At 38.0% G+C, this 26,506-nt stretch overlaps 1 protein-coding gene across 1 annotated transcript; it reads right to left on the minus strand.

Annotated features, from left to right (window-relative positions):
- Window positions 1–5,011: 5,011 nt before the first annotated feature.
- Window positions 5,012–24,569, minus strand: ASPA (aspartoacylase). The gene is made up of 7 exons (XM_004604966.2): window positions 24,476–24,569; window positions 22,308–22,568; window positions 18,564–18,750; window positions 15,789–15,882; window positions 12,428–12,535; window positions 8,417–8,526; window positions 5,012–6,640 (listed from the first exon to the last, which is right to left on the minus strand). The coding sequence occupies exons 2-7, from the start codon at window positions 22,541–22,543 to the stop codon at window positions 6,443–6,445; spliced, it is 933 nt and encodes a 310-aa protein (XP_004605023.1). The 5' UTR covers window positions 22,544–22,568; window positions 24,476–24,569; the 3' UTR covers window positions 5,012–6,442.
- Window positions 24,570–26,506: the final 1,937 nt, after the last annotated feature.

Genomic DNA, 26,506 nt, shown 5'->3' on the forward strand with positions numbered 1-26,506 from the left:
GAGTTCTGCATCGAGAACATGTTTTTACTGTGATGTTCGCCAGACACAGAATTCTCCCCTCGTTCTCATGGATTGTGCCTGATCCTATTGCTAATTTACAGATATGTTCTTAGTGTTGTGTGTGTGAAAGTCTATGTTCAAGAAAGATGATATAGAGTTAAGAATATTTTTGTGCTATTGAAGAAATTCTTTTATGATTTCGAATAAATATTTATTTTGTCTTGTTATGATTGTGTTTGATTCTTAGCTTCTATTTGCCAACACAAAGACTGACTAGGAGCATTAAAATGTTGCCTGGCAAGAGTGGATAGATGGAAGGCCACATTTTAGCCTCGAAGCTTTTTTCTTTTTTCTTTTGGACCACACCCCACAGTGCTCCAGGGTAACTCCAGCTGGATGCTGGGATTTACTTCCTAGCAGTGCTCAGGGGACCATACAGTGCTCCTGGGCATCCTTCATGAAAACATGCACCCCTTCCCATTATTTTTTTCTCTGCCTCTGAGAACTAAAGCATTATTATAAGGCTCAGCTCAAAATCAGAATAATAAATCACCTGTGGGAGTGTTTATTTACTCAGTAAGTGGATTTACTCAGCAACACTGGGAGCAGTTTGAATAAAATAAAAGACCAAAAAGTTAGGGTGACGTACCCAGGGAATCACATCTGGAAAAACTTAGTGTTCATAACTCTGAACTTTGAAGAGTTGCTCTTTCCATCAACATTCTGCTGACTTTTAACTTAACTTTGCATGGCTATAAAACCATGGCTCCATCTGGAGTTCAGAAAGTATAAAAACCTCCTGTCTACCTTTGTGAGGAGGCAGTGAGGAAACGAGTGGATAAGAAAGAGCTGAAATGATTCTTAATGTCCGCTCACACGCATGTGCAGTTTTTCATTTTTTATTATTTTATAAGGAGTGCAGTTCTCAACTCTAATGCTAACACACTGGTATATCTGGATGGGTTGATTAGCAATTTGAATTAATTAATCAGTAATACGCTTCATGGGTGAGTTTCCAGGACATCTTTCACTGGGATGTATTTTCCTGAGTTGCAAAGAAGTGTAATTGTACAAAATTCACACCTAAGTCACACGTAAGCATATAATCTGATGTCCATTGCCTAAAGTGTGCCATCCATGGAAATTATGGATGAACTGATAGAAAAGGGTGGACTCTCTGTCATAAGATATATTTTGGGAGTAAAATAGGTTGGAGCGATAGCACAGCGGTTGGTCGTTCGCCTTTCACGCGGCCGACCCGTGTTTGATTCCTCCGCCCCTCTCGGAGAGCCTGGCAAGCTACCAAGAGTATCGAGCCCGAGCGGCAGAGCCTGGCAAGCTACCCGTGCGTATTTGATATGCCAAAAACAGTAACAATAAGTCTCTCAATGAGAGACGCTACTGGTGCCCGCTCGAACAAATCGATGAAAAACGGGATGACAGTGACACAGAAGGATAGGTTGATTTGTAGGTATTGCCATTTTTATGGGTCTGTAAAAAACTATCTTTTTTTTTTTTGCTTTTTTGGGTCACACCTGGCGATGTACAGGGGTTACTCCTGGCTCTGCACTCAGGAATTACCCCTGGCGGTGCTCAGGGGACCATATGGGATGCTGGGATTTGAACCCGGGTCGGCCGCGTGCAAGGCAAACGCCCTACCCGCTGTGCTATCTCTCCAGCCCCCTGTAAAAAACTATCTTTCAAAAGATATTTTGCATACCTGCCTTACTATTTATTAATCTTATTCATATTGTTATGTTTTATAAGAATACACTCTTCATAGGTTTGATGAGTGTTATATCCTTTTTGTAGATGGGGAAATTAAGACTTCAGTGAGATGGAATGAGAGATAATGATCACAAAGCTTTTCCTGGGCTGAGGATACAGGTTTTCTGAAGTTCAGCATTAAGTGCTAGTCTAGTAGAGTCGGTGAGTCTGCATGACAGAGTGCTCTAGGGCTGGAGAGATGTTTCAGTGGGCTGAGAGGATGTTTTGCATGTGGGAGCTGGGTTCAATCTCTTGTTTGAGATTCTCCCAAGTACCACAGGAGTGACCCCCCAAGCACAGAGATGGGAGTAGTCCCAGAGCACTGCTTGACATGTCCCCCCAAAACAAAAAATACCATCCTCACCAAAATGAAAATAGGGTGATTGAACCTAGTATGAGTCATATTTAAGAATAGCTCGGGGAAAGGAGTGCTCCAGTAGATGGGGTTTCAAGAGGGGACAACAGGGACAAAGATAACAAGGTATTGAGGGAACCTGGTGCATCTGAGGACGAAGTCTGTGAGAATAAGCTGCTGGAAGAAAGGGAGCAAATAAGGCTGGAAAATAAGGCAAATAAGGGTCACATTTGTCCCCAAATAAGAGGCAAATAGGAGAGGTTAATACAAGAAGGACTTGTCCAGCTGGGAAGAGACTTTGAAGTGTCTTTGAAGTGTTTGTTTTTATTTTTGGGTCACTCCTGTTAGTGGTCAGGATTTACTCCTAGCTCTTATTTCAGGGATCACTCCTGTGGCCTCAGGGGACTATCTGAGATTGAACCTGGATAAACTGTAAGGCAAACACCCTACTTGTTGTACTAACATACTAATGCTCTGGCCCCAAGGAACTAAGATTTCACACCAAGGGTCAAGAGAAGCTGTGGAGAAGCTTTATAAGAGGGATGAGCTATTGAAATAGAATATTTCCTAGTTTATGCTGCTTGGTTGCAGGTTTCAGCAGAGGCATTTATCTCCTGCCTTCCTTTTAGACATAGTTAACTGTCTGGAGTGTGATTTTTGCACCTAGCAAATGACTGGGAAAGAAAACAAGAAGATAAAGAGAATCAGGAACATTGGTGGAATATGAAGACATTTAGTAGAAAAAGGAAGTTTGAGGGCATTCATTCACTCATTCATTCACTCATTCATTCAACTAACCTTTATTTGGCACTTTAGATTTCAGACACTGAGAAAGATATCATTAGTGTCCTTAATGTAGGCTGGAAACAGGGTTGTATAGATTCAATAAGGGTTTAGTTGCATTTTGAAGGAAAATTAGGAATTAGCTGGAGTGAAGTCCAAGTATTTTTATTTTTGTGGAGTTGGAAATATGGAGGAAGTTCTAGGTGGAAGGACCAGTCTTTTTTTTTTTTTTTTTAAGAATCACCTTGAGGTACAGTTACAGACTTACAAACGTTTGTGCTTACGTTTCAGTCATACAATGATCGAGTAACCATCCCTCCACCTGTACCCTTCTACCCTGCTCCCCCCACCCTGCCTCTATGGCAGGCGCATGACCTTTTACTCTCTCTCTCCTTTAAGGTGCTGTGGTTTGCAATGCAGGTATTAAGTGGCCATCACGTTCAGTCTATAGTCTACTTTCAGCTCGTATCTGCCATCCTAAGTGGGCTCTCCAAGCACCCTTTACTTGGTGGTCCCTTCTCTGTCTGAGCTGCCTTTTATCCCAGCATGTGAGGCTGGCTTCCAAGCTATGGAGCAATCCTCCTGGGCCTTATCTCTACTATCCTTGGATGTTACTCTCCTATTCTGTTACTTTATATTCTACAAATGAGTGCAGTCCTTCTGTGTCTGCCCCTCTCTTTCTGACTCATTTCACTTAGCATGATACTCTCCAAGTTGATCCACTTACATGCAAATTTTATGACTTCATCTTTTCTAACAGCTGCATAGTATTCCACTATGTAGATGTACCGAAGTTTCTTTAACCAGTCATCTGTTCTCGGGCACTTGGGTTTTTTCCAGATTGGAAGGACCAATCTTTTTTTTTTTTTCTTTTTGGGTCACACCCAGTGATGCATAGGGGTCACTCCTGGCTCATGCACTCAGGAATTACCACTGGCGGTGCTTAGGGGACCATATGGGATGCTGGGATTCGAACCTGGGTCAGCTGCGTGCAAGGCAAATGCCCCACCTGCTGTGCTATCACTCCAGCCCCTGGAAGAACCAATCTTTGAGAAAGAATTTAGGAACAAAACAACAGGAAACAGTTGGGAACAGAGAGAGGACCCAAATGGAGATGAGTTTAAGCATGTTGAGGGAGAGGGACTAATAGACCAGAGTTCAAATGTGAGAGGAATTTGAACTTGAATAATTTACCAAGTATATACTATTTTGATAAGCATCATGTTAAGTGCTCAATCCACTAGCCCATTGAATGCTCCCAATAATCCTAGAATAGAAGCACTATTCTTATAAACAGCCCCATTTTGTAAATGGGAAGACCGAGTCTTAGATTGTTGGAAATAAAAAAATCAAGACTTAAAGTGACAAAAAAGCCGCACAGCAATGTTAAGGAGCTCTGAAAAAAGAAAAAAGAAAGAAAACTCCCATATGGGGCAGGAGAAAGTGCCTACCTTGCAAACCTAGTGCTGAGTTCAATCTCTGGTACCCACAACACGTGTGGTCAGTGTGATCTGTCAGCTCTGCTGTTTGTGACAGGCAACTCTGCTGCTTGAGATCTGAAATCAGTTTCCAGCAACACTGTGGCCAGGGATGTGCATGCATCACAACTAAAGGTGTTGACCTCTGGTGAGCACTGAACTCAAAAGATATGAAAGCAGTGAAGTCCGGAGAGTGACCTGTGGCTAACATGTGTGTGAATCCCAGTGAGCACTTCTGGGATATATACAAATACCATAACTAAAAGGACTGATTCCCAGTGAGCACTGCAGACAGTGGAACCTGATGTGGGATTCCCAGCAAGGACCACAACTCACAATATGCAAACACCACAAGAAAGAAAAAAGGGGGATGATTATATCTAATTAGAAACTCTGAAAACTAATGAGTCAGAGAAAACTTGACCTGATAGAAACAGTCAAAACAAAATTTGAAACCAGAATAACTTCAACTAAACATTGTAAATTTTCTAAGTAATTGAAATTTGATGGAAGTACAAAGTATTATTACCAAAATTTATATCTGGGGAAAAAATTGGCCCAGAAAGCTTGGACTCAGATGTTGAATACAAAGGAATATGCATGGTAGGAAGTTTGATAAATTTATTATGTACATAAAAACTCATTGATAAATCAATTTGTTACTCTAGATCTAAAGAGGAAGAGATTTTATTTTAATGAAAATAATTTTGGTAAAGTACAAAAATGCTGAAAAATGTAGAACTAGTTTAATTGTACTCTATAGAATATAAAATATGGAATGAAATTAGCTAAATGGCATTTTATCTGGAAGAATAAAAATGCTTACACATATATATTGCAGATAATAGTATGGTTTTGGTAAATATATTTGAAGTTGTTAACATGGATTCCTTGAACCCAAATCGTGAGATAAATATGTTTTTTGCTTGGTTGCTGTGGCCTAAAAGGAAGTGGAGAAGCTAAAGAGAGGAAGTGGTTTTTTGTTTTTTTATTTTGCTTTGTTTTGTTTTTGGGTCACACCTGGCGATGCACAGGGGTTACTCCTGTCTCATGAACTCAGGAATTACTCCTGGCCATGCTCAGGGGACCATATCGGATGCTGAAAATCAAAACTGGGTGGGCTGAGTGCAAGGCAAACACCCTACCTGCTGTGCTATCATTTCAGCCAAAAGAGAAAGTGATTTAACCCAAAGAGGAGGAGAGTCATGGTAGTTTGTGGATGTTTCTTGAAAGACTGTTTTGGAATCAGAGACACAAATTTTGTCATGTTCCTTATATTGTCCATTGCCTTCACTCTTTACTATCTATTCTTCTAGAGTCTAAAGACTTCACATGTTGGTTGGGAATTAAGAAAAGTGTTGTTTCAAAATGAGAGGTTGTGAGAAATATGTTTCAGTCAACTTTCTTAAGGTGGGAAATAACTTTCAGAATAAAGGAGAGTAGGAACAAATGGGCACATGAAAGAGGATATGCTTTGTATGGAGAAAGGCCATTTAAGAGTTTCTTGATTTACTCGTAATGTAATCTTAACAATAAACCCACATTTTTCATTCACATTTCATCTTCAATGAACATTTGAAAACCTCTGGATTTCACATAAAGTTTATAGAATTGACACTTAATAATTATTTATTAAAACATAAAGTAGCATACAGTTGAAAAATAACAAGTCTGCACCATTAGTTTCTTAGCATCTATACATTACTTGTAAACATGGAATATTTAATTCTGTGATCAGATTACTTTTTAAACAATTTGAATTAAAAGACTACTTATTAAGAATGTTAATTTATCAAAATATAAAGTATAAAAGTTGCACAAAAGTAAGAAATATACCTTATGGAACAAACTAAATACATAAAATATGATATCTTTAAATATACTCACTCATTAATTTATTCATTTGTTAAAGAAATTTACCTGAATGCCCACTTGTGAAAGGCATGGGGCTAGGTACTATGGATATGAAGTTGAATAAGGCACAATCCTGCTCATGAGCAGTTTAAAAACTAGTAGAGTTTTTAAACAGATAGCAAAAGTAGTGAATAAGAAGCAATTTCTAATGGAAAGAACAATGAATACTTTTTGCTTGGAGTGTTAATTTAGTTGTTTTGGCAAAAGCTTCTTTCTTTTCATAATAGGCAGCCTCATTTACAAATACTGGGTACACAGTACTATCTCCGCCTAATGGAATAGTCTTTCCATCAAGAGTTAAAAACACAGGATCCCCAGGATGCAATGGCTTCCAGTCTTGATCCTTTCAGGAAACAATAAAACACATCAATTACATTTTTTTCCTCTAAACATTTTATGTCAAGATCTAGACACCTAGAGAAGCTAAAAGATGGCTCACAGTAGTAACCCCTCTGCATCGCCAGGTGTGACCCAAAAAGCAAAAAAAAAAAAAAGGCTCAATGGCAAACACAGGTTGTAAACTCAAACCTCATGCCTTGAGGTGATTAGGACTGTCGTATTGTTTGTGATTCAAGTGCAAGGCTGTATGTTTGTTGTTTATTTAGGTCTTTAAACCATGCTCAGTTGCGCTCAGGGCTTACTCCTAGTTCTGTTCTTGGAGATTACTCCTGGTGGTGCCTGTGTGAATATGCCATGCTGGAGACTGGAACTGGGCAGTATGCCAGGCAAACAACTTACACTGTGCTAGTTCTCTGGCCCAAGGTTCTGGTGCCACCTGCACATGGTGAGGCCATCCTGCTGCTCAGGATCCCCAGAGAGAAAAGGGCCTGGAAGATGGATTAGTGATTAAGGAAGCTCTCAGGGTAAACCTGAGTGCCTAATCCTTGGTGTTGTGCTGGTTTGACCCATGGCCTAGAGGCAGAATTATGCCATTGTATTCTTCTAAAAGGACTTCTAACAATAATAGTAAGATTTTTGTTGAAATATTGAATGTAATCAAAGTAAAGAGAAAGTAAAGTGAAATTTATCAGCTACACAGGCGGGGTGGGAGGCTGAGGGGGTGGGGGGGTGGGAGAGAAGTTTACTGTGGTTCTTGGTGGTGGAATATGTGCACTGGTGAAGGGATGGGTGTTTGAGCATTGTGTAACTGAGACTTAAGCCTGAAAGCTTTGTAACTTTCCACATGGTGATTCAATTAAAAAAAAAAAAGGACGTCTAAAAGGACTAGAGCGATAGCACAGTGGGTAAGGCATTTGCCTTGCACGAGGCCAACCCAGGTTTGATTCCTCTGTCCCTCGTGGAGAGCCCGGCAAGCTACCAAGAGTATCCCGCCCGCATGGCAGAGCCTGGCAAGCTACCCGTGGCATATTTGATATGCCAAAAACAGTAACAAGTCTCACAATGGAGACGTTACTGGTGCCCTCTTAAGCAAATTGATGAACAATGGGACTACAAATGCTACAGTGCTACATTCTTCTAAAAACTATATGACTATGGGAAGGCTCTAACTTCTAAATCTGTTTTTTTATGTTTTAACATAATAATTCCTACCCATGGCACTTGAGCAGAAATTTTACCTTTTCTGAGAGGGGTTCTGACTACCCTTTTCCCTCCTCATAATTTAGCTAGAGCAGTTGGTTATCTTCGTTTTTCTTGGTGGAGACATCTGAGTTCTTTACCTTATTTTCCCCCAGCACTTATCTTTGATATAATAACTTAGACATATATATACATATACATATACTATAAATTCCATGAAAGCAGAGACCATGATTATGATAGATCCCCAGTTGGTTATCTTCGTTTTTCTTGGTGGAGACATCTGAGTTCTTTACCTTATTGTCCCCCAGCACTTATCTTTGATATAATAACTTAGACATATATATACATATACATATACTATAAATTCCATGAAAGCAGAGACCATGATTATGATAGATCCCCAGGGCAAATACCAACTACTATCTAGTATGTGGCCTGAATCTATCACCTACAATGCAGTGCCTGAGAGCACCAGTGAGTCATGTATGTAAAACATTTTACAATTTATGAACTGTAAGTTTCTAGTCAAGGTAGGATATTATCATTTTGAATATCTTAAAGAAATAGCAAATATTACCTGCAGATTAGGGTGGATAATAGCAGTAATTTCTCCATTTGCATTCCTGGGATAATCAATTTTTTCTATTATTTTATAGACTTCAATTGCACAGGGAGGAAATTCTTTTCCTAGGGCAAAATAATATGTATATATATATATATGTATATAGTAACTTAAAAAAAACTCCTGTAACATAGAAAGATTGCACTCATCTATTGCATATAGAATAACAGAGTGGGAGACTAACACCCAAGAATTGTAGAAATAAGTACCAGGAGGTTGACTCCATGGCTTGGAGGCTGACCTCACATTCTGGGGAAAGGGCAACTCAGAGAAGGGATCACCAACTACAATGTAGTCGAAGGCCATGTGGGGGAAGGGAGTTGTGGGCTGAATGAGGGCTAGAGACTGAGCACAGTGCCACTCAACACCTTTATTGCAAACCTCAACAGCTAATTAGAGAGGGAGAACAGAAGGGAACGCCCTCCCACAGTGGCAGGGTGGGGTGGAGGAGATGGGATTGGGGAGGGTGGGAGGGATGCTGGGTTTACTGGTGGTGGAGAATGGGCACTGGTGAAGGGATGGGTTCCCGAACTTTGTACGAGGGAAGCATAAGCACAAAAGTGTATAAATCTGTAACTGTACCCTCACGGTGGTTCACTAATTAAAAATAAATAAATAAAAAATAAAAGAAAAAAAAACTCCTGTAAAGGGAAGTTGGTATTTTAAGGAAGGAAGAGCAATACCCACAACCCCCAAATGAAATAGACAGTTATAGGGACAGCAATTCCATATTTAGTTAAGAATATTCACAAACAACTTTAAGCCAAAAAGAGTTCTTGAATTATCCACACTGTCCATAAGCATACTGCTGGCCAGAGGTGGAAACCAGACATAAACCCAGTATAGAAGGAAAAGCACCTATGATTGTGAGACAGGCGATCTGAGCTCTAATTTCCTAGCTGTGCAATAGTGATCAAGAATTGAAACTGCTAGAGGCTTGCTCTTTACCCGTCAGATGGAGGTTTTGCGTTTTTTCTTTTGGCGGCCCTTGCAGCTCTGACACTGTTTGAAAGCATATCTTCAGCAGATTAGGTGACCAGAGCATTGTGCTCTTTCTCTTAACTATGTTGAGCACTTGGACAGTTGAGCTTTGAGATCTTGGAATGCTGGCTATTTGCTAAAGCCAACCTACCTTCCAAAGAGGCAAAATATTAAATGTCCAATGCCCAGAAACTTGGAAAAGATGCTGTTTATATATGTACCGCTGTACATCCCATGAGCAGTCATGGAGGTGCTGAACCAGTCGATCATATTCCTTGTCGATGTTGTCAAGGATGGCATCTTCCCACATTGCCACATAGTGCCACAGAGCTCCCAGTTGGTGGTCATTCTGGGAGTTCCCTTCTTAAACCTAAACTTTGCAGACCTTTCTCCCTGCTCTGTGAAGTAGAATTTTGCACGAAGGAGATGGTGGTCCGATCCCATTTGGAATTTTGGGACAACAGCAACATCGATCAGGCAAAACCTTGGATTGAATATGATGTGATCAATTTCAGTGTGGGACTGTCCACCGGGAGACTCCCATGTTCAGCGTTTAGATTCGGCCTTTTGGAACTGTGAGTTACCATGGATGGTCTTGGTCGACATGATGATCTCAGACAGTCTCTCATCCTGATCGTTCCATTCTAGGCCATGAGTCCCAATGTGGAGTTCTTTGGGTGACCTTCTCAGTCCTATGTTGGCATTAAAATCACCACACCTTATAGAAGGTGTGGTCTTCTTTATAGAACCTCTCCAGTTCCCTGTAGAACTTCTCAATTTCTTCTTCATCGTAGTTGGATGTTGGTGCATAGACGACGAAGATAGAAACCACCGGCAGTGAGCCACATCTATTCAAGCGTAATCATCCGATTCGAGTTGTTAGGCATTCGAATGAATCAATGCTCATGGCCAAATTTGTGTTGACAAGGACACCAATACCACCGATGCCTCTGTTGTCACATGATCTGAGGAACAATTCTTCTCCAGTGTCGAAAACAGCGTGATGTGATTGATGTCTTCTCGTTTCAGTCAGACCAGTGACGTCATACTTGATCTTCTGCGCTTGCACCATTAGGTTCTGATGGATGCTTCTGATGCCAGCATACGTGCATTGAAAGTACAGACAGTCAAAAGATGGAATTCCAGAGGCCGCACGTGTGCGGCCTCTCCGCTGCTGCATGACCATGGCCCCGAAGGCCAGCTAAATTACTTTGGTTACCAGCAGCTTCTTGCAGAAATGTCTCTAGACTGTGAACTGAGCTCCAGCTGCCATCTTATGACAATCACAAAAGGGAGGTACGAGCTTGCAGTGATGCAATTTCTGGTAGAAATTTCCTCATATCTCTTCATTATCAGCAATGGAAAACAAATTATCAAATGCATCCTTTTCAACAGGTCTGATGTTGGGGGGAAACTCCAAACAATAATAGTGAGTTTTTTGTTGAAATACTGAATGTAATCATAGTAAAGAGAAAAGTAAAGTGAAACTTATCAGCTACACAGGTGGGGGGTGAGGGGCGGGGTGGGAGGGGAGGTATACTGGGGTTTCTGGTGGTGGAATATGTACATTGGTGAAGGAATGGGTGTTTGAGCATTGTATAACTGAGACTTAAGCCTGAAAGCTTTGTAACTTTCCACATGGTGATTTAATAGAAATTTTTTTTTTAAAAGAAAGAAAGTACAGTTATTTTAGTCTCTCTTCGTTTTGGCAGTCTAGTTAGTCCCTGAGATTTTTTCAGCCTCTCCTTGCTCATCTTTCTTAACGCTGCCATATTGGGGGCTCTTTCAGTGTCAGGTGAATGAGGCCCATTGTTATTACTGTTTTTGGCATATTGAATACACCACGAGTAGCTTGCCAGGCTCTGCTGTGCAGGCGGGGTACTCTTGGTAGCTTGCCGGGCTCTCCGAGAGGGATGGAGGCTTTAAGGGCAGCCTCCAATCACCCTTAGAGTTGTTCCTATGGTTCGCACCATATTTGAACCCTATCAAATATGGTGCGGGGATTATGGAAAATGAATGACTGGAATGGGAAGGAATGGGAATAAAGATAGATGGTCGGCAACTATACCACCTCCGCTTCGCTGATGACATCGTTCTCATTACTCCAAACATTAGCCAAGCGGCACAAATGCTGGCCAACTTTGACCGCGAGTGTGGAAAGGTTGGACTGCAGCTGAACCTCAACAAGACGATGCTCATGAAAAATGAACTAGTCCCTGATGCTCCATTTGCTCTCAATGGAACAAACATCTCCAGATGCAGCAGTTATGTGTACTGTGAGAACTCAACATGAGGAATGAACGTGGCACCAGAACTGCATAGGAGGAAGAGAGCAGCATGGAACGCCTTTAAGAGCGTCGAAGAAATGGTTAAGAGGTCTTTAATCCACTTTGATCTGACTTTTGTGCCTGGCATTAGACAGAGGTCAGAGTTCATTTTTTTGCAGATAGCTATCCAGTTTTCCCAGCACCACTTGTTGAAGAGGTTTTCCTTGTTCCACTTTGCATTTCTTGCTCCTTTGTCAAAGATTAAGTGGCCATATATTTGGGGGTGTGTGACAGGATATTCAACTCTGTTCCATTGGTCTGTAGGTCTATTTTTATCCCAATACCATGCTGTTTTAATTACTACTGCTTTGTAGTAGAGTTTGAAGTTGGGGAAGGTGACACCACCCATCTTCTTTTTTCCAAGGATTGCTTTAGCTATTTGTGGGGGTTTATTGATCCATATAAATTTCAGGAGTGTTTTGTCTATTTCTTTGAAAAATGTCATGGGTATCCTGATAGGGACTGCATTAAATTTGTATAGTGCTTTGGGCAGTATTGCCATTTTGATAATGTTAATTCTCCCTATCCATGAGCAGGGCACACAGACACAGACACACATACACATACACATACACATACACATACACACATGCATGTGTGCATGGGGACATGCATGCACAACACACAGTTAAGGAAACAACTCCATCCCACCACTTACCTTCATTGAAATTATTTATAAAATCAAGAGCATGTTTAATCATTTTTCTCATCTGATCCAAAATATCAGCTCTCAGAACTCCTTGAGGCTGGGGCCCAACTTCTATACCTTGATACAAAAGGGTAAATGGTCATGTTTATTTAGAATTAGAATATATTATAAATTTGAACATTTTAATATATCAAGTTTAAGGTCAGTAAAAATGACTTAAAAAGTGAAAGATTTATGAGATCTGAAGAGAAACCAGAGTTGTAAAAGTTATTTAAAAGGTAAACTCTGAAGCTTCATGGAAAATACATGAGACATAATGACAGGTAAAAAACATAGCAGAACATTTATGAGTGTGAATTATAAGCATAGTGAATAAAGACTGGGTGAGACAAAAAGAAGTCAGAGTTATATTAGAATAGTGAGATATTGGGACCTTTTAAAAATATCCCTTAATAGAATAAATATTTACAAATCATAAAATTTATGAGATAAAAATTGTATAGTTAAAATCATAAGTGTCTACAAAGAGAAACATTTATGGACATTGATATTTAGCTTAAGCAGGAGAAAAGACATGCATTTTACTCATAGAAATCTAGACAGGATGAGCTAGGGGTTAAGGCAACACTTAAATAATTTGTCAAATAGGTGAAAATGTGCTTGTGAATGTAAAAGACATTGTTGGTGGCCTATCCCAAATCCATTCTACTTCCTTCATTGCTAAAAGAGCCCTGATTTTGGTTAGATATTTAATCTTTGAGGTGGTTGGGACTTTCTACAGCTTAGACATAGTGTGGAATAGATCATGTCAATCATAGTCATCTTATAACTTTGGTAACTATTTGGGAACGACACGTAATCCACTTCTGACCAAGTGGCCATAATGGAAAGTCTTTAGGGAAGTTCATAAGTGTTTCCTTTCTTCTGCTATCTACTGTCACATTAACTTATGATCCTTGAAATTATCGTGGACATGTTGTGGCCCTAGGCATATCTAGCGGCATGTTAAAGATGGCAGAGCAGAAAGAACAAATCCTGACTTTTCTTGATGTTGTTGAGCTGTTATGTAAAATAGTAAGATACTTCTTAAGGTCATTTTGAGTTTCTTACCATCAAATCCATTCTTTTTTAAAAAATTTATTTATTTTTTAATTAGTGAGTCACAGTGAGGGTACAGTTACAGATTTATACATTTTTGTGCTCATGTTTCCCTCATACCAGTCAAATACATTCTACATATTCATATTTGTTTTGAAAGTGGGTTTTGTGTGGGAGGTCTTTTGGTGGACCAATGAAAGGCAGGAGCAAGACAATCACTAAAAATGCGCTCCTTTCTTATTATGAATGAACCATAATTGGTAGAATAAACACATTTTTAAAATTCCAAACTAACTCTAACACAATATTTTATTCCAGAAGAGAATAGTTAAATTTATAATATGCGGCCATAGCAGAGTCAGAAACAGAGCAGAAATAATGGTCTTAGAAGAAATTATTTATTTATTTATTTATTTGCCAAACCGGGCAATGAGACCATATTCAGTGCCAAAGATTAAACTGGAGAAATTGCTCATTGGTATGGAGTAACATGCCTGGTTTTAGTACCCAGCATCCCATTGTTCCCTGGTCAGGAGCGACCCCCCAAGTACAAAGCCTGGAGTAGCCCCTGACCACCATCAGGGATATCAAAACCAAAAGATAAAATTAAATAAATACTTTAGAACTATATAAAAAGTGGCCAAGGAGATAGCACAGGGTTTAAGGTGCTTGCCTTGCACACAGCCAACCTTGTTGTTGGCCCTGGCAAGCCCAGCACTAGGGGACCACACACAGTCCCCTAGGCACCCTAGAAGTGATCTCTGAGCACAAAGCCAGAAGTAAGTCCTGAACACCACTAGGTGTGGACCTAAAGCAAAACAAAACATTATATCTTGCTGCTTTGTCATCGTGATTTATATAATTATCAATTCATAATCAAATGAACTTCAGCCTGGATCCTGCTACATCAAATTTCCTCAGTTTCATTGAGCAGCTTTCTGTAGCTCAAGAGGGAGAAAAAAAACTGAACTGAGAGAACTTGAATCTTTTATAATGGAAAGAAAATATATCTGGGGGCCGGAGCGATAGCACAGCGGGTAGGGCGTTTGCCTTGCACGTGGACGACCTGGGTTCAATCCCCGGCATCCCATATGGTCCCCCAAGCACTGCCAGGAGTAATTCCTGAGTGCAAAGCCAGGAGTAACCCCTGAGCATCGCTGGGTGTGACCCTAAAAGCAAAAAAAAAAAAAAAGAAAATATATCTGACTTTTGATCCAAGACACCCTCCCTATCTTCCAATACAAACAAAGATACTGAGATCTGTGAATAAATCTTCTGACTTCCCTCATTGCTCATTTTTCAGTAGAGATTCCCATAAAATGATTGTTATCCATTCACTTGTTTGCCCTACCAGTTCCTAGACTATAAATACATTTTACCTCTTATTTGCTCTCATCAGACTGACTTACATTCTTATATATCTTCTCACACCTTCTCTTTTGCTTTGCTCCATTCTCGAGTGTCTTATTAACATGATTTCAGACTAAACTATTTGGTTACAACTTAAAAATTACTTTTGTTAGATCCCAAGTTAATCCTTGTTTTAATCCTTGGTTTAACGAAAAGCAAAATAATTTTCAACAAGTTGTCAAACAATACAGGCAATTTTAAGGTTATCCTAATTATTTGATTATTAAGAATTTTGAACGCTTAACCAAGGTATCAGATGGGGAAAGCATAATATCAAAGTATGGGTTATTGTTTTAAATAAGTGAAATGCTTAAGAATAAAGGATAGAGATTTTGTTTCTCTGTGGCAGCAAATAAAAGCCTACAGTTTTCAATTTGGAGTTATTTTCTTTTCCTTTTTTTGGTAAGGAGCCATACCCGAAAGTGTTCAGAGGCTACTCCTGACTCTGCTCAGGAGTGATCCCTGGTGGGACTCAAAGGACCATATGTGGTACCTGGATTCAGACCAGGGTGAGAAGCACCTTACCTTCTGTAGAATATCTATAGCACAAGATTTTCAAACTTTGAAAGAATAATGTCAGTTTATACTTATTGGAAACTTTGAAAGGATAATGTCAGTTTATACTCATTCGAGGGAAGAATGAGACGTTTCTGGCGCCCGTTCAAGCAAATGGATGAACAACCGGATGACAAGTGATACAAGTGATACTTATTTTCGGGCCACAATTTCATACCTCTTCAAAAGTGTAAGTCATCACACCATATTCAGTACCAAAGTGTCTAAATAGTCTTTTAAAAATAATTTTCACAGTTTCATCAAGACATTCGTTTGTTTGATTGTGACAATGGAAAATGTGACTTACCAACAGGGAACTTGGCTATAGAACGAGTGGTTGCATACTTGAGGGAAGGATGTTCAATAAGATAAATATAGCAGGGTAATGGAGCCAAGGAAGCCTGAAAAAAATTAAAACATCTTTATTATTCTGTAAAATCTTATGTTTCTTTCCCTTTGCTGCTAGAATAAATGTTACCAATATCTTACTTTATTAACTTAGACTAATGGAGAGTATCCCGTCTGCACAGCAGAACCTGGCAAGCTACCCGTGATGTATTTGATATGCCAAAAACAGTAACAAGTCTCACAATAGAGATGTTACTGGTGCCCGCCTGAGCAAATCGATGAACAGGATGACAGTGCTACCCTACAACCCAATATTTTTATAATTTGAAAACATATACATGAATTATAGAAAATATGAATTATGAGTAGTTTTATGGGAAAAATATAAATGAGACAATTCTCTAGAATCATGATTAAATAATAAAAATGTTTCCTTCATAAAGAATCAGGTTATTTGGGAAGTGGAATGATAGGACAGTAGGGAGGGTATTTGCCTTGCATACAGCTGACCTGGGTTCAATCCCCGGCATCCTATATGTCCCCCCGAACACTGCCAGGAAGAATTCCTGAATGCAGAGCCAGGAGTAACCCCTGAGTATTGCTGGCTGTGACCCAAAAAAGCAAAAAAAAAAATCTGGTTATTTTATTTTATTTTTTTTGCTTTTTGGGTCACACCTGGTGATGCACAGGGGTTACTCCTGGCTCATGCACTCAGGAATTACTCCTGGCAGTGCTCAGGGGACCATATGGGATGCTGGGAATCAAACCCCGGTCGACCTCGTGCAAGGCAAACACCCTACCCACTGTGCTATCACTCCAGCCCCAAAATCTGGTTATTTTTAACCACTAGTTACACTGTTACTGTATCACTGTCATCCTGTTGCTCTTCGATTTGCTTGAGCGGGCACCAGTAACATCTCCATTGTGAGACTTGTTACTGTTTTGGGCATATCAAATACGCCATGGGTAGCCTGCCAGGCTCTGCCAACCACTAGTTACAATTATAGTTAATTTAGTATAGAATTTTTGTAGATTCTGATTTATCCCTGTGGTCAATGTCTCTATAGAAGTTGGATAACTCCCCAACTGCCACCAGTCTGAATAAGAATTCAAGACAGTTTTGTTAACAAGTCATCCAGACTGCTTCTGTGTCTGGCAACCAAAGGATTCAGCTGTTCCCCTCAATGAACAACAAAGAATGGCTACACTATGCCTTCCTACAACTATCTATTGTCAAAATTCATAGGGGAAAATAAGAACCCTATTCAAAAAGTTGACCTTTACATTAGGTATAAGACGGCATCATTGACATATTTATCTGATTTAAGGATTTTTAACAGTATTTGGGGGTAAATGTTGTGCTAATTTATTTTATTCTATTATATTTTTTTAGTTTTTTGGCTACCTCAGGTAGTGGTCAGGGGCTCCTCTTGGTTCTGTTACTCTTGTAGATGCTTGGGGAGTCATGCAATGCAGGAATTGAACCAGGTTGGCTACACACAAGGCAATTGACTTGAACCCTATACTCTCTCTCCAGTCTATTGGCCAATTTTATAAAATGAGGAAAATAGATTTTGGGAATTGAGTATTTTACCTAAAGTCAATGAATGTAGGCTGTAGTTCGTTTGATTATGAATTGATAATTATATAAATCACAATGACAAAGCAGCAAGATACAAATTTTGGTTTGCTTTAGGTCCACATCTAGTGGTGTTCGGGACTTACTTCTGGCTTTGTGCTCAGAGATCACTCCTAGGGTGCCTAGGGGACCATACACAGTGCTGGGCTTGCCAGGGCCAACAACAAGGTTGGCTGTGATCAGGTTTCTCTGGTTCTGTGTTGAAACTCTTTTACAAAATATACTAGTTCTCTGGAAGGAAAGATAAGCTGTTCTAGAGAAATAAGCATACAATTCATTATTATTATTATTATTTGCTTTCATTTCCCCCCCCCCACTATAGGCAGTGAATGACTGAATTTTTCACCTAGATTTTTGAATCATAAAATAATTAGCTATGGGGTCAGAGAGATAGTCAGTGGGTAGGGCTGTTTTAAATTGCATGTGACTAACCGAGGTTACATCCCTGGCACCCCATATGGTCTCCCAAGCACCGTCAGGAGTAATTCCTCAGTGAAGAGCTAGAATAACCCTTAGCATTGCTGGGTGTGGCCCAACACCCTCTCCATCCTGCCAAAATGATTAGTTTATATGAAGTACTGAAAGAGCAGTTGCATGTTGCAGTATCTCAATTAAATGGAGACAAGAAGCAGGATTAAAAAGAGCCTATCTTAAAAATTAGAAAAATAAGTAGAGAACCTATTATATAATCATTGGCTTTAGTCAATTTCAAAATCACTCTTTTCTTGAACTCTAACACTGTTAACTGAGATACTTCAACTACCTCATTTAAAATTTTGGTATTACTTTTACTCAGTTTTGCCAAATGACCTATTATTTGTTATATTTCTGGATAAAATATTTATAGCTTAATAGATACAATAATCACAAAGCACCTTGTATGTTACTCATTGCATTATTTTATGTATTTCCTCTCCTTTTCTCTTGCCTATCACCATTGCCTCTATTCTTGTGTTTCTTCCACTCCTTCAAATCTTCTGCTATATCTCATCCCCTCCCTCCTGACCACTTTCTAGTAATTCCATATCCATATCCATAACTGACTTTAAAGTAGTGGTCCTATGCTAACTTATACGTTAATAACATTGACATTACCTTAATATAATGAAACATCTGAATTAAGAAGTCACTCTTGGAATCTTCAAGAATAAGAGTACACCCCATGTTAGAAGTAGTGTTGTGAAGATCAAAAATAATGTCATAGGAATCTTTTGGACCAAATAAATTGTTTATTTCTTGAGCCCTTCTCACTTCATATGGCAAGTCCTCTGATGTATTTTTGCTGTTATTAACAAAAAGAAAAAGATTAAAACATCTGTGAATAAGAAAAAATAAACATATAATAAGAACACAGTGCATAAGGAACTTAATATTAAACTTTTAATTAAAAAATCAGTGACAGAAGTGGAATCATTTGAAAGCTTTATAAATGAAAATTCGCACTTTCTCCATTTGATTATAATATTGCAATGATATAAAATTTATTTTGTGTCTATAGGAAGGGCATTTTAGATAGAATTTACCATTTCACTTCAATTTTAAAACTCATTCTTTAATTTAATCAATGATATTTTGATTTAATTAAGTTCTGCACATTCTCAACTATTTATGGGGCTAGTCATCAAACACAGGATATTTTTGTACTCTAGTTCTAATACAAACTTGGGTGCTCATACAATCTAATTAGGTTTTATTAATTGAAGTTTAGGAATCACTGATGTTGGTTCCTGTGTACCTAAAGCCTAAATAAGATATAAATTTTTGCAAGTATTTTCATGTATGTATTTTCTAGCATGAGGATCAATAATTTTTATTGAATTATCAAATGAGTTTCTATCTATTCACTTCTCTCTTCCCACAGTGGCTAGGATATAATTATCTTACGGTGCAAGATGATGGTCTAAGTTGGTTTTTCTTTATTAATTTATCATTTCTCTATAATTTCCATTCCCCATTTTTGGATAATATCTTTAAAATATCTACAACTTGAACTAGGGTAACACCTGCAGAGAATGCAATCAAGAAGGTGGAAAAGTCAGTTTTTTATTGTGAAGTAAAAAACCAAGAAGATACAAGGAGCATGCTAAATGTAGAAAGAAGACAGAACAGACTGTGGTATTGAATATTCCACTGAAGCCCTGCACCTTTCCTGGACTGCTACCTTCTGGACTTAATATTTGTGAAAACGAGAGCTTTATTATTGATCCTAGCTTCTTAAAGGTGGGCTACAACCCTATATGGGGTCATGTCAATGAATATGAACATGGCAAAAAAAATTGGCAACAGTAAAAGGTTTTTGGAATGTGCAATGACCTCACATTAATTGAAAATCAAATGTGTAATGAATCCAAGGGGTTTCTGGCAGTGCTTGTCAGTGTTACATTTCTCAGGAGAAAAGGGATTGCAAGAGGAAAAATCTAAAGAAGTTCTTGTTTAAACCACTGTTTACAGGTTTCTATAGTATTAATAAAACATAGTTCCTCATGAATATATATATGGATATATATGTGTATATATGCACACACACTTATATATGTATGGATATATATATATTCATGGATGTATATGGATATATCACCATAGATGTAGCACTGTCGTCCCATTGTTCATCGATTTGCTCAAGCAGGTACCAGTAATGTCTCCATTGTGAGACTTGTTGTTACTGTTTTTGGCATATCGAATATGCCATGGGTAGTTTGCCAGGCTCTGCCATGTGGGCGGGATACTTTCGGTAGCTTGCCGGGCTCTCTGAGAGGGATGGAGGAATCAAACCCAAGGCAAATGCCCTACCCGCTGTGCTATCACTCCAGCCCAATAAATGGGTACTATATTAAACCATTAAATATGTGGTTTTGTTATAATACACAAGAAAACAAATATGCTCTCATACATATGACAATAATTCTACTTTCTGGCACAAACTCAGTGTATATATAAAATATATCCTATAATATATATCACATATATTTATTATACTGAAGTTCACTAAAAAGAAAAAATGATATGTTGATATATAAGGTTATATGTCAGAAACACCATAGATATATAGACATATGTATATGTGTTTATATGTGTGTTTTATGTATTTCTTTCTATATTCATCTTAAAATTTAAGAAACAGTTTCAAGAGATCTTCCCACCACAAACTTGTCTGCTTCTAATTTTTCCCTACGTGACAACATAAGCCATCCTGATGTTTAGAACCAGACTTTTGTTTCTTGGTTTTTGTGTTTTGATTTTTGGGCCACACCTGGTGGTGCTCAGGATTACTCCTGGAAAGGTTCAGGAGAACAATTTGGGATGCTAGGGATCAAACCAAGGTCAGACATATGCAAGGCAAGTGCCCTACCCACTGTATCATGGCTCAGGCCCCATCAGAGCAAAGGCTTGAAGTCTTGAAATCTAATGGATACTTTGAGTTCTCATGCCTGGATTAGATCAACTAAAAGAGTTATCTCCAACAAATTCTTACTTGTAACATGCATTAAGAACTATTTTAGGTGAATATGTTAACTTTAAATGTGTTGATAAAACCTCAAATAGGAAGATAAAGCATTTCTGAAAAAGATTTACACAAGCAAATATATAATTTGATATTTTAAGTGTAACTAACATTGTCCTGCTATACATGTATTCCATAAAGTGAGGCATATTTATACAAACTCAGTGTATATATAAAATATATCCTATAATATATATCACATATATTTATTATACTGAAGTTCACTAAAAAGAAAAAATGATATGTTGATATATAAGGTTATATGTCAGACATCTAGTAGCCATCTTTTGATCTGTGGTGAGATTAAGCTTAGATATCTCTCTAAATTCAAGTCAGTTTATGAGAAAATTGTCACATGAAGCAGTACTGAATTAGTTGTTACTGTGCATGTCTTACGTTTGAGCTTGTAGTATGTAACTAGTTAGTAGTATGTGTGTACAAACTATTTTGTGCCTAGTTTTAGTGTTTCCATAGTACCTGGACAGTACCTCAAGAAGCATAGGAACTTAACATTTTTAGGTAAATGAATGATAAAAGTGGCAAAAAATGTTTATAGTAGAGACTTTCATTATGTAAAAAAAGGCATACCCAGAAAGTTAGAACTGGGCTTAAATTCAGGTGACTGTTTTGTATATCATTGATTCGCCACTGAAAATAAGTATTCTACTTCTTAAATGAGAATGTTCCTATGCTTTCTGGTGGTGGGTATTCAATCACTATTTCACTAAACAAATATTAATTAAAATATTAAAATTTTATTTTTTTTAATTTGGATGACAGGTATCTATTTCTGCAATTCACAGTTGAAGAAATTCTTGGGACCCATAAATCTATATGTAGCACATCCACAGAACTTTGTTAGATTTAAAAATACATTTGTACATAAAATATCAAAATTTTCTTAACTAGAACTTGATGTACTACCATAAACATAGTTGGATAAAGTCATAGTGACATACCTAGAAAGCTAAAAATGTTATAGGTAATCATAGTGTTCTAATAATAACTTAGCCAAGAATTATTAAATCCTTTTCTTAAAGACATGATTGAAAAGAAAAACCTTTGTTATATATTGTCTCAGTTAGTGTAGAATGCATTTAAAAAGAAAACCATTTAAGAAAGTCTAGTGCTTTAAAAACAGTTTACAAAAGATCATGTGAGCGCTTAATTTATATAATTGTGTAATTCATAATGGAGTATGGTTAAAAGTGAAAGTGATTTTATTCATAACATCAGCTATACTTACAGACACGAGAATGATGCATACATATGTGCTCTCTTACACACAAACCACTGTTCACACTCACACGTGCATACAACACAAAATACAGTCTTACCCAAGATTTTCAGGGTCAAAAACTCGATTCAGGTCACAGTCAATATATCTGGTACACTTCTTCACTGCTCTTGGGTTGGTGATAAATGGCTTTACCTCCAGTCCTGTTCTCTGAATCTCAGAGCCATTCTCTAGCCAGTGCTTAACTAGAAATATTCCTGATAGCTCATTTCCATGAGTTCCTCCAAAGATAGCAACCCTTTTTATAGGCTCTTCAGCAACATGACAAGAAGTCATTTTGTCAAGTAGTTTTATCTTACTTCTGTAATTCAGAAGAGAGAGTAAAGAAAACAATTTCTTAAGAAAGACTTAGGAATTTAAGTCTAAATGATACTTTAACCAAAGTCCAGAGTTCTCTTGGAGTTTGTTTTCATTTTCTGTTACAAGTTCTGAGTCAGTCAGTTTATTATATGGACACTCCCTTTGTTAGCCCTGCCCTTTACCATATTTGGATTAAAATATGCAAAGACCAACTAGAGATATTATTGCTTACTTTAACTTCTCACTCCCTCAAATGGCCAGTAGATCAAAGTGCAAGAATGAATTAATATACTAATAGAATAATTTCACCAGAATCTCATCTAATAGTATAAATTATTAATCATAATGATTTATGATAACAAAGAAAATTTTTTTACTTTCCTAATCCTCAAAAATAGAAAAAGAACAGGTCCACAATGTATACATCATCATTTAGCATTTATATTCTCACTCGCATTTAAAACTATTTCTTTCTTGAAGTGAGTTCAGGCACTTTTCATCTGAAGGCCTTTGAATCTCATCTCAATAAAGAGGTCTCTTGGGAGCTGGTGTTCTTTCTGTCAGAATGCTTTTTCATGGTCAGAGTCACAAGGACCAAATCAATGGGCATCAAGACTTAAAAAGTTAATTTAAAGCATGCTTTAATCATTTCCTCTTAAAAAAATTTGGTAATTCTGTGTTGACTTTCTTAGGAATCTTTCTAATTTTTTTTGGCCCTGTACTGAAGAAAAAGCAACTGTTAGTAATTTTAAGTCTTTGTAATGATTTAAGATGTCTTGAGGCATGCTCTATATACAAACATTAAATGAGTTTGTACAGACATAGACCAACTTATTAGAGACAGGGATTCTCCCTGGGAATGTGTTTCTCAAAAGGGGGGTCTTATTAGGGAACTATCTGAAATGCTGTGACGAATACATTTTTTTTTGGGAAAGGGCTCAGGGCTAAATGTGATTTTATTTTATGTTCCATCATCCAGAAAATCAAATACATTCAAGTACTGAAATATTATATGCTGGAATTTCCAGATTATTTGATAGGGATATAAGAAGAGTTGTACAAAATTCAGTACAGTGTCAGAGTAGTTTACCTTGGTTTATTTGTATCATCACTTTGTAAGAAAGGTGGGTTAGTTATTGATATTCCCAGCTCAGAGGTAAAGGAAAGAGCGATTAAGTAACCATTAAAGCTTCACAGTTACTAGTAGAAACTTGGACCTGGTATTCAGTTTTCTAATTCTAAGTTCAGTTGGTTATTCACAGAATGGTTATTGGCCTTCCCCTAAGTTCCACTTTTGCTCTTTTGGAATTCACATAAACAGCTACTACAGTGTCTTCAGGAAATAAGCATATAAACAAAACACATGATGAAAATATAAAATGTGAATTTTTCATATTACTGAATAGACCAATTCCTATGTTTTTCCTTAAAGACAATTACTCTGCAGAGATAAAGTAATAAAAATTAAATTTGCACATTAAAATTAATGTTCAAAAATACAAAAACCCCTGGAGGCTTTGATTTTCCACCTGCATCAATGTACACTAAATATTTTGTTGTAGAGATGAGGAAAACAAGTGCAAAGTAAACAGATAGTTGTATTGTTTAGCTAACTTTAGTTTTTAGGCCAGTAACTATGGTGAATCATTAACACTTGACTATGCTTTGGCTTTGTTTCTTTTCTGCCGTTTTGTGGTTAGTTTTGTTCTTTGCCCTAGTCTCTCTGAAATGCTGCCTCAGCCTCAGTGATTTACTTGTAGCTGGCACAAATGACTGCATTTCGAGGTCTGTTTTATGGAATTTTAACAGATCAGCACATTTAACATTCATAAATGGTTTTCCTAGCATGCCTAAATGAATAAAGTTTTTGAGAGTTAATGAATTGCAGCAATTCTGTCCTATACTTACCTTGTTTCTTATGTAGAGTTTGTCTCCTGCAGAAAGCTTTATTTTAGAGAAAAAGGCGAGCATTTCCTTAGAACTAGAGCAACAGAGGCTTTTCCTACTGTTATACCAAGTTAACTTCCAAGAGATTTTTAACTCTCTGTTTCCCAAAGTATACTACATTTTTGTGTTTCACAAAATGTCATATTTTCCTAGTCCAGTTCTTCTCTTTGAGAATTCAAAGAACAGATAGTATGCAAAGTGCAACTGTTTTTAGTTGTCACTTGTCTTACTAGTAGGTGAAACATTTAATGGTTTAAATAGTATAAAAGTATATACTTACCAACTTTCAGCATCACAAATATTTTGTGGGAATAGTGATGCCTGATTTATGACCAAGCTAATATTGCTTAAAACAAATTTTTCATAGGTGTCCAATATATTTATATTAGAAATTTTGTGGGAGGCAAATTAGGCTTGTTTACAAAATAGTCTGATTGGGGGACAAGTGGGAGAGTCTTCTCTCCAAAATTGTACACAAGGTGTCTTGTACATAATGTGGTTAGCCAGAAGTCATATAATTAAACTACTCACCACTTTTAATATTTTTGTTCTCTTGTGGGTCTATTGCTACCAGACCTTTGACCAGCTTTCCAGGAAGAAATAATCAGAGAAGATAGGGCGAAAATAAATACAATTATAATCTGCTAGAAAAGATTCTACACTTTCATGTCTTCATTCCTTGTAATACAACACAGGACATTGTTAAAAGTGGCTTAAAGTTTTTTTTTTTTTTAGAATAAAGTTTTTCCTGTGGGTTGCGTGGGCTACATTGTATATGCATGTAATGTATCATCTTAAAATCTGCTTCCCTAAAGCTTTTGTTTTATTTTTAAAGTTTTTTCTTTGTTTTGTTTTGGGATCACACCTAGCCTTGCTCAGGGGTTATTCCTGGCTCTGTGCTCAGGAGTGACCCCTAGTGCTCAGAGGTGGTGCCTGATATTTGAACTAGGGTTCTGCTGACAGCAGCCACTTATCTCCTGTACTACCTCTCTTTCCAATCACACTCTAAAACATTTAATCACACACAAAATATATATCCTAACAGAACCAAAATGAATAACAAGTCTTCCTAGACGTTTTTATTGTTTGAAATCTTCCTTTTACCAAACTATATAAAAGTCCTGTTCCTTCAAAGCTTTATCTGGCATTCAAGGTCCCCTACTACGTGGTCTCAATCTACCTCTAATCTTCTTTCCTAATACTTCTGTATTTGATCAAACGTCCAAGAAACAATTTTATCTTCTGAGCATTGTTCTAGCAATTTTGGGGCGTTTGTTTTGTTTTGGGGCCACACTGAGTGTTGCTCAGGGATTACTCCTGGCAGGCTCGGGGGCCAATGTGGGATACCAGAAGTCCAACCCCTGTCAGCTGTGAGTAAAGCAAGCACCTTACTCACTACTACCGCTCCGTCACCCTGGCCTGGCTATTCACTAAAAACCCTCCCTCCATCTCTGAGTCCCCATCGACCTTCCCCCCCTTCACCTATTCTTGCCCTCAAAGAGTTTGAAGATACGGCAACAACAAAACAAGTTGTTTGAATGCAGACAGAACTAGAATGACCGTTATCTGGTAAAGTACTCCGTAAATGACAGCTACTGTTGCTGAAGAAAGGCTAACATTCGCGAAATGTTTACCGTGTCACGACCTGTTCATTCTTAAGGCAAGTAGGTACTGCCACTGCTCTTCCACGGAGGGAGGAAACGTAGGTCTAGAAGGGCAAAGAACTTATTCCAGATGTTAAGGGCTAGGAAACAAGTCTCGTGGCCCGGAGCCAGAGCTCTGGGTCACGGCACCGTCCCGCTTCCTCTCTGGGACTCCAGGTGTTTGGGTCACGCGAGAACTCAGCCCTCCCACTGGTTTTCCACTGGTTTTAATTCCCCCCACTCATCTTAGAACAGAGCATCATCACTGAAGTACGCTTTATTTTGAAGATGAAAATAATTTCTCATACCATAAATAAAAGTAGCGACACAGGAACAGCTCTGTGGCTGT

This window comes from Sorex araneus, chromosome 3, assembly GCF_027595985.1.
Source record: "Sorex araneus isolate mSorAra2 chromosome 3, mSorAra2.pri, whole genome shotgun sequence".
Taxonomy (NCBI): Eukaryota; Metazoa; Chordata; class Mammalia; order Eulipotyphla; family Soricidae; genus Sorex; species Sorex araneus.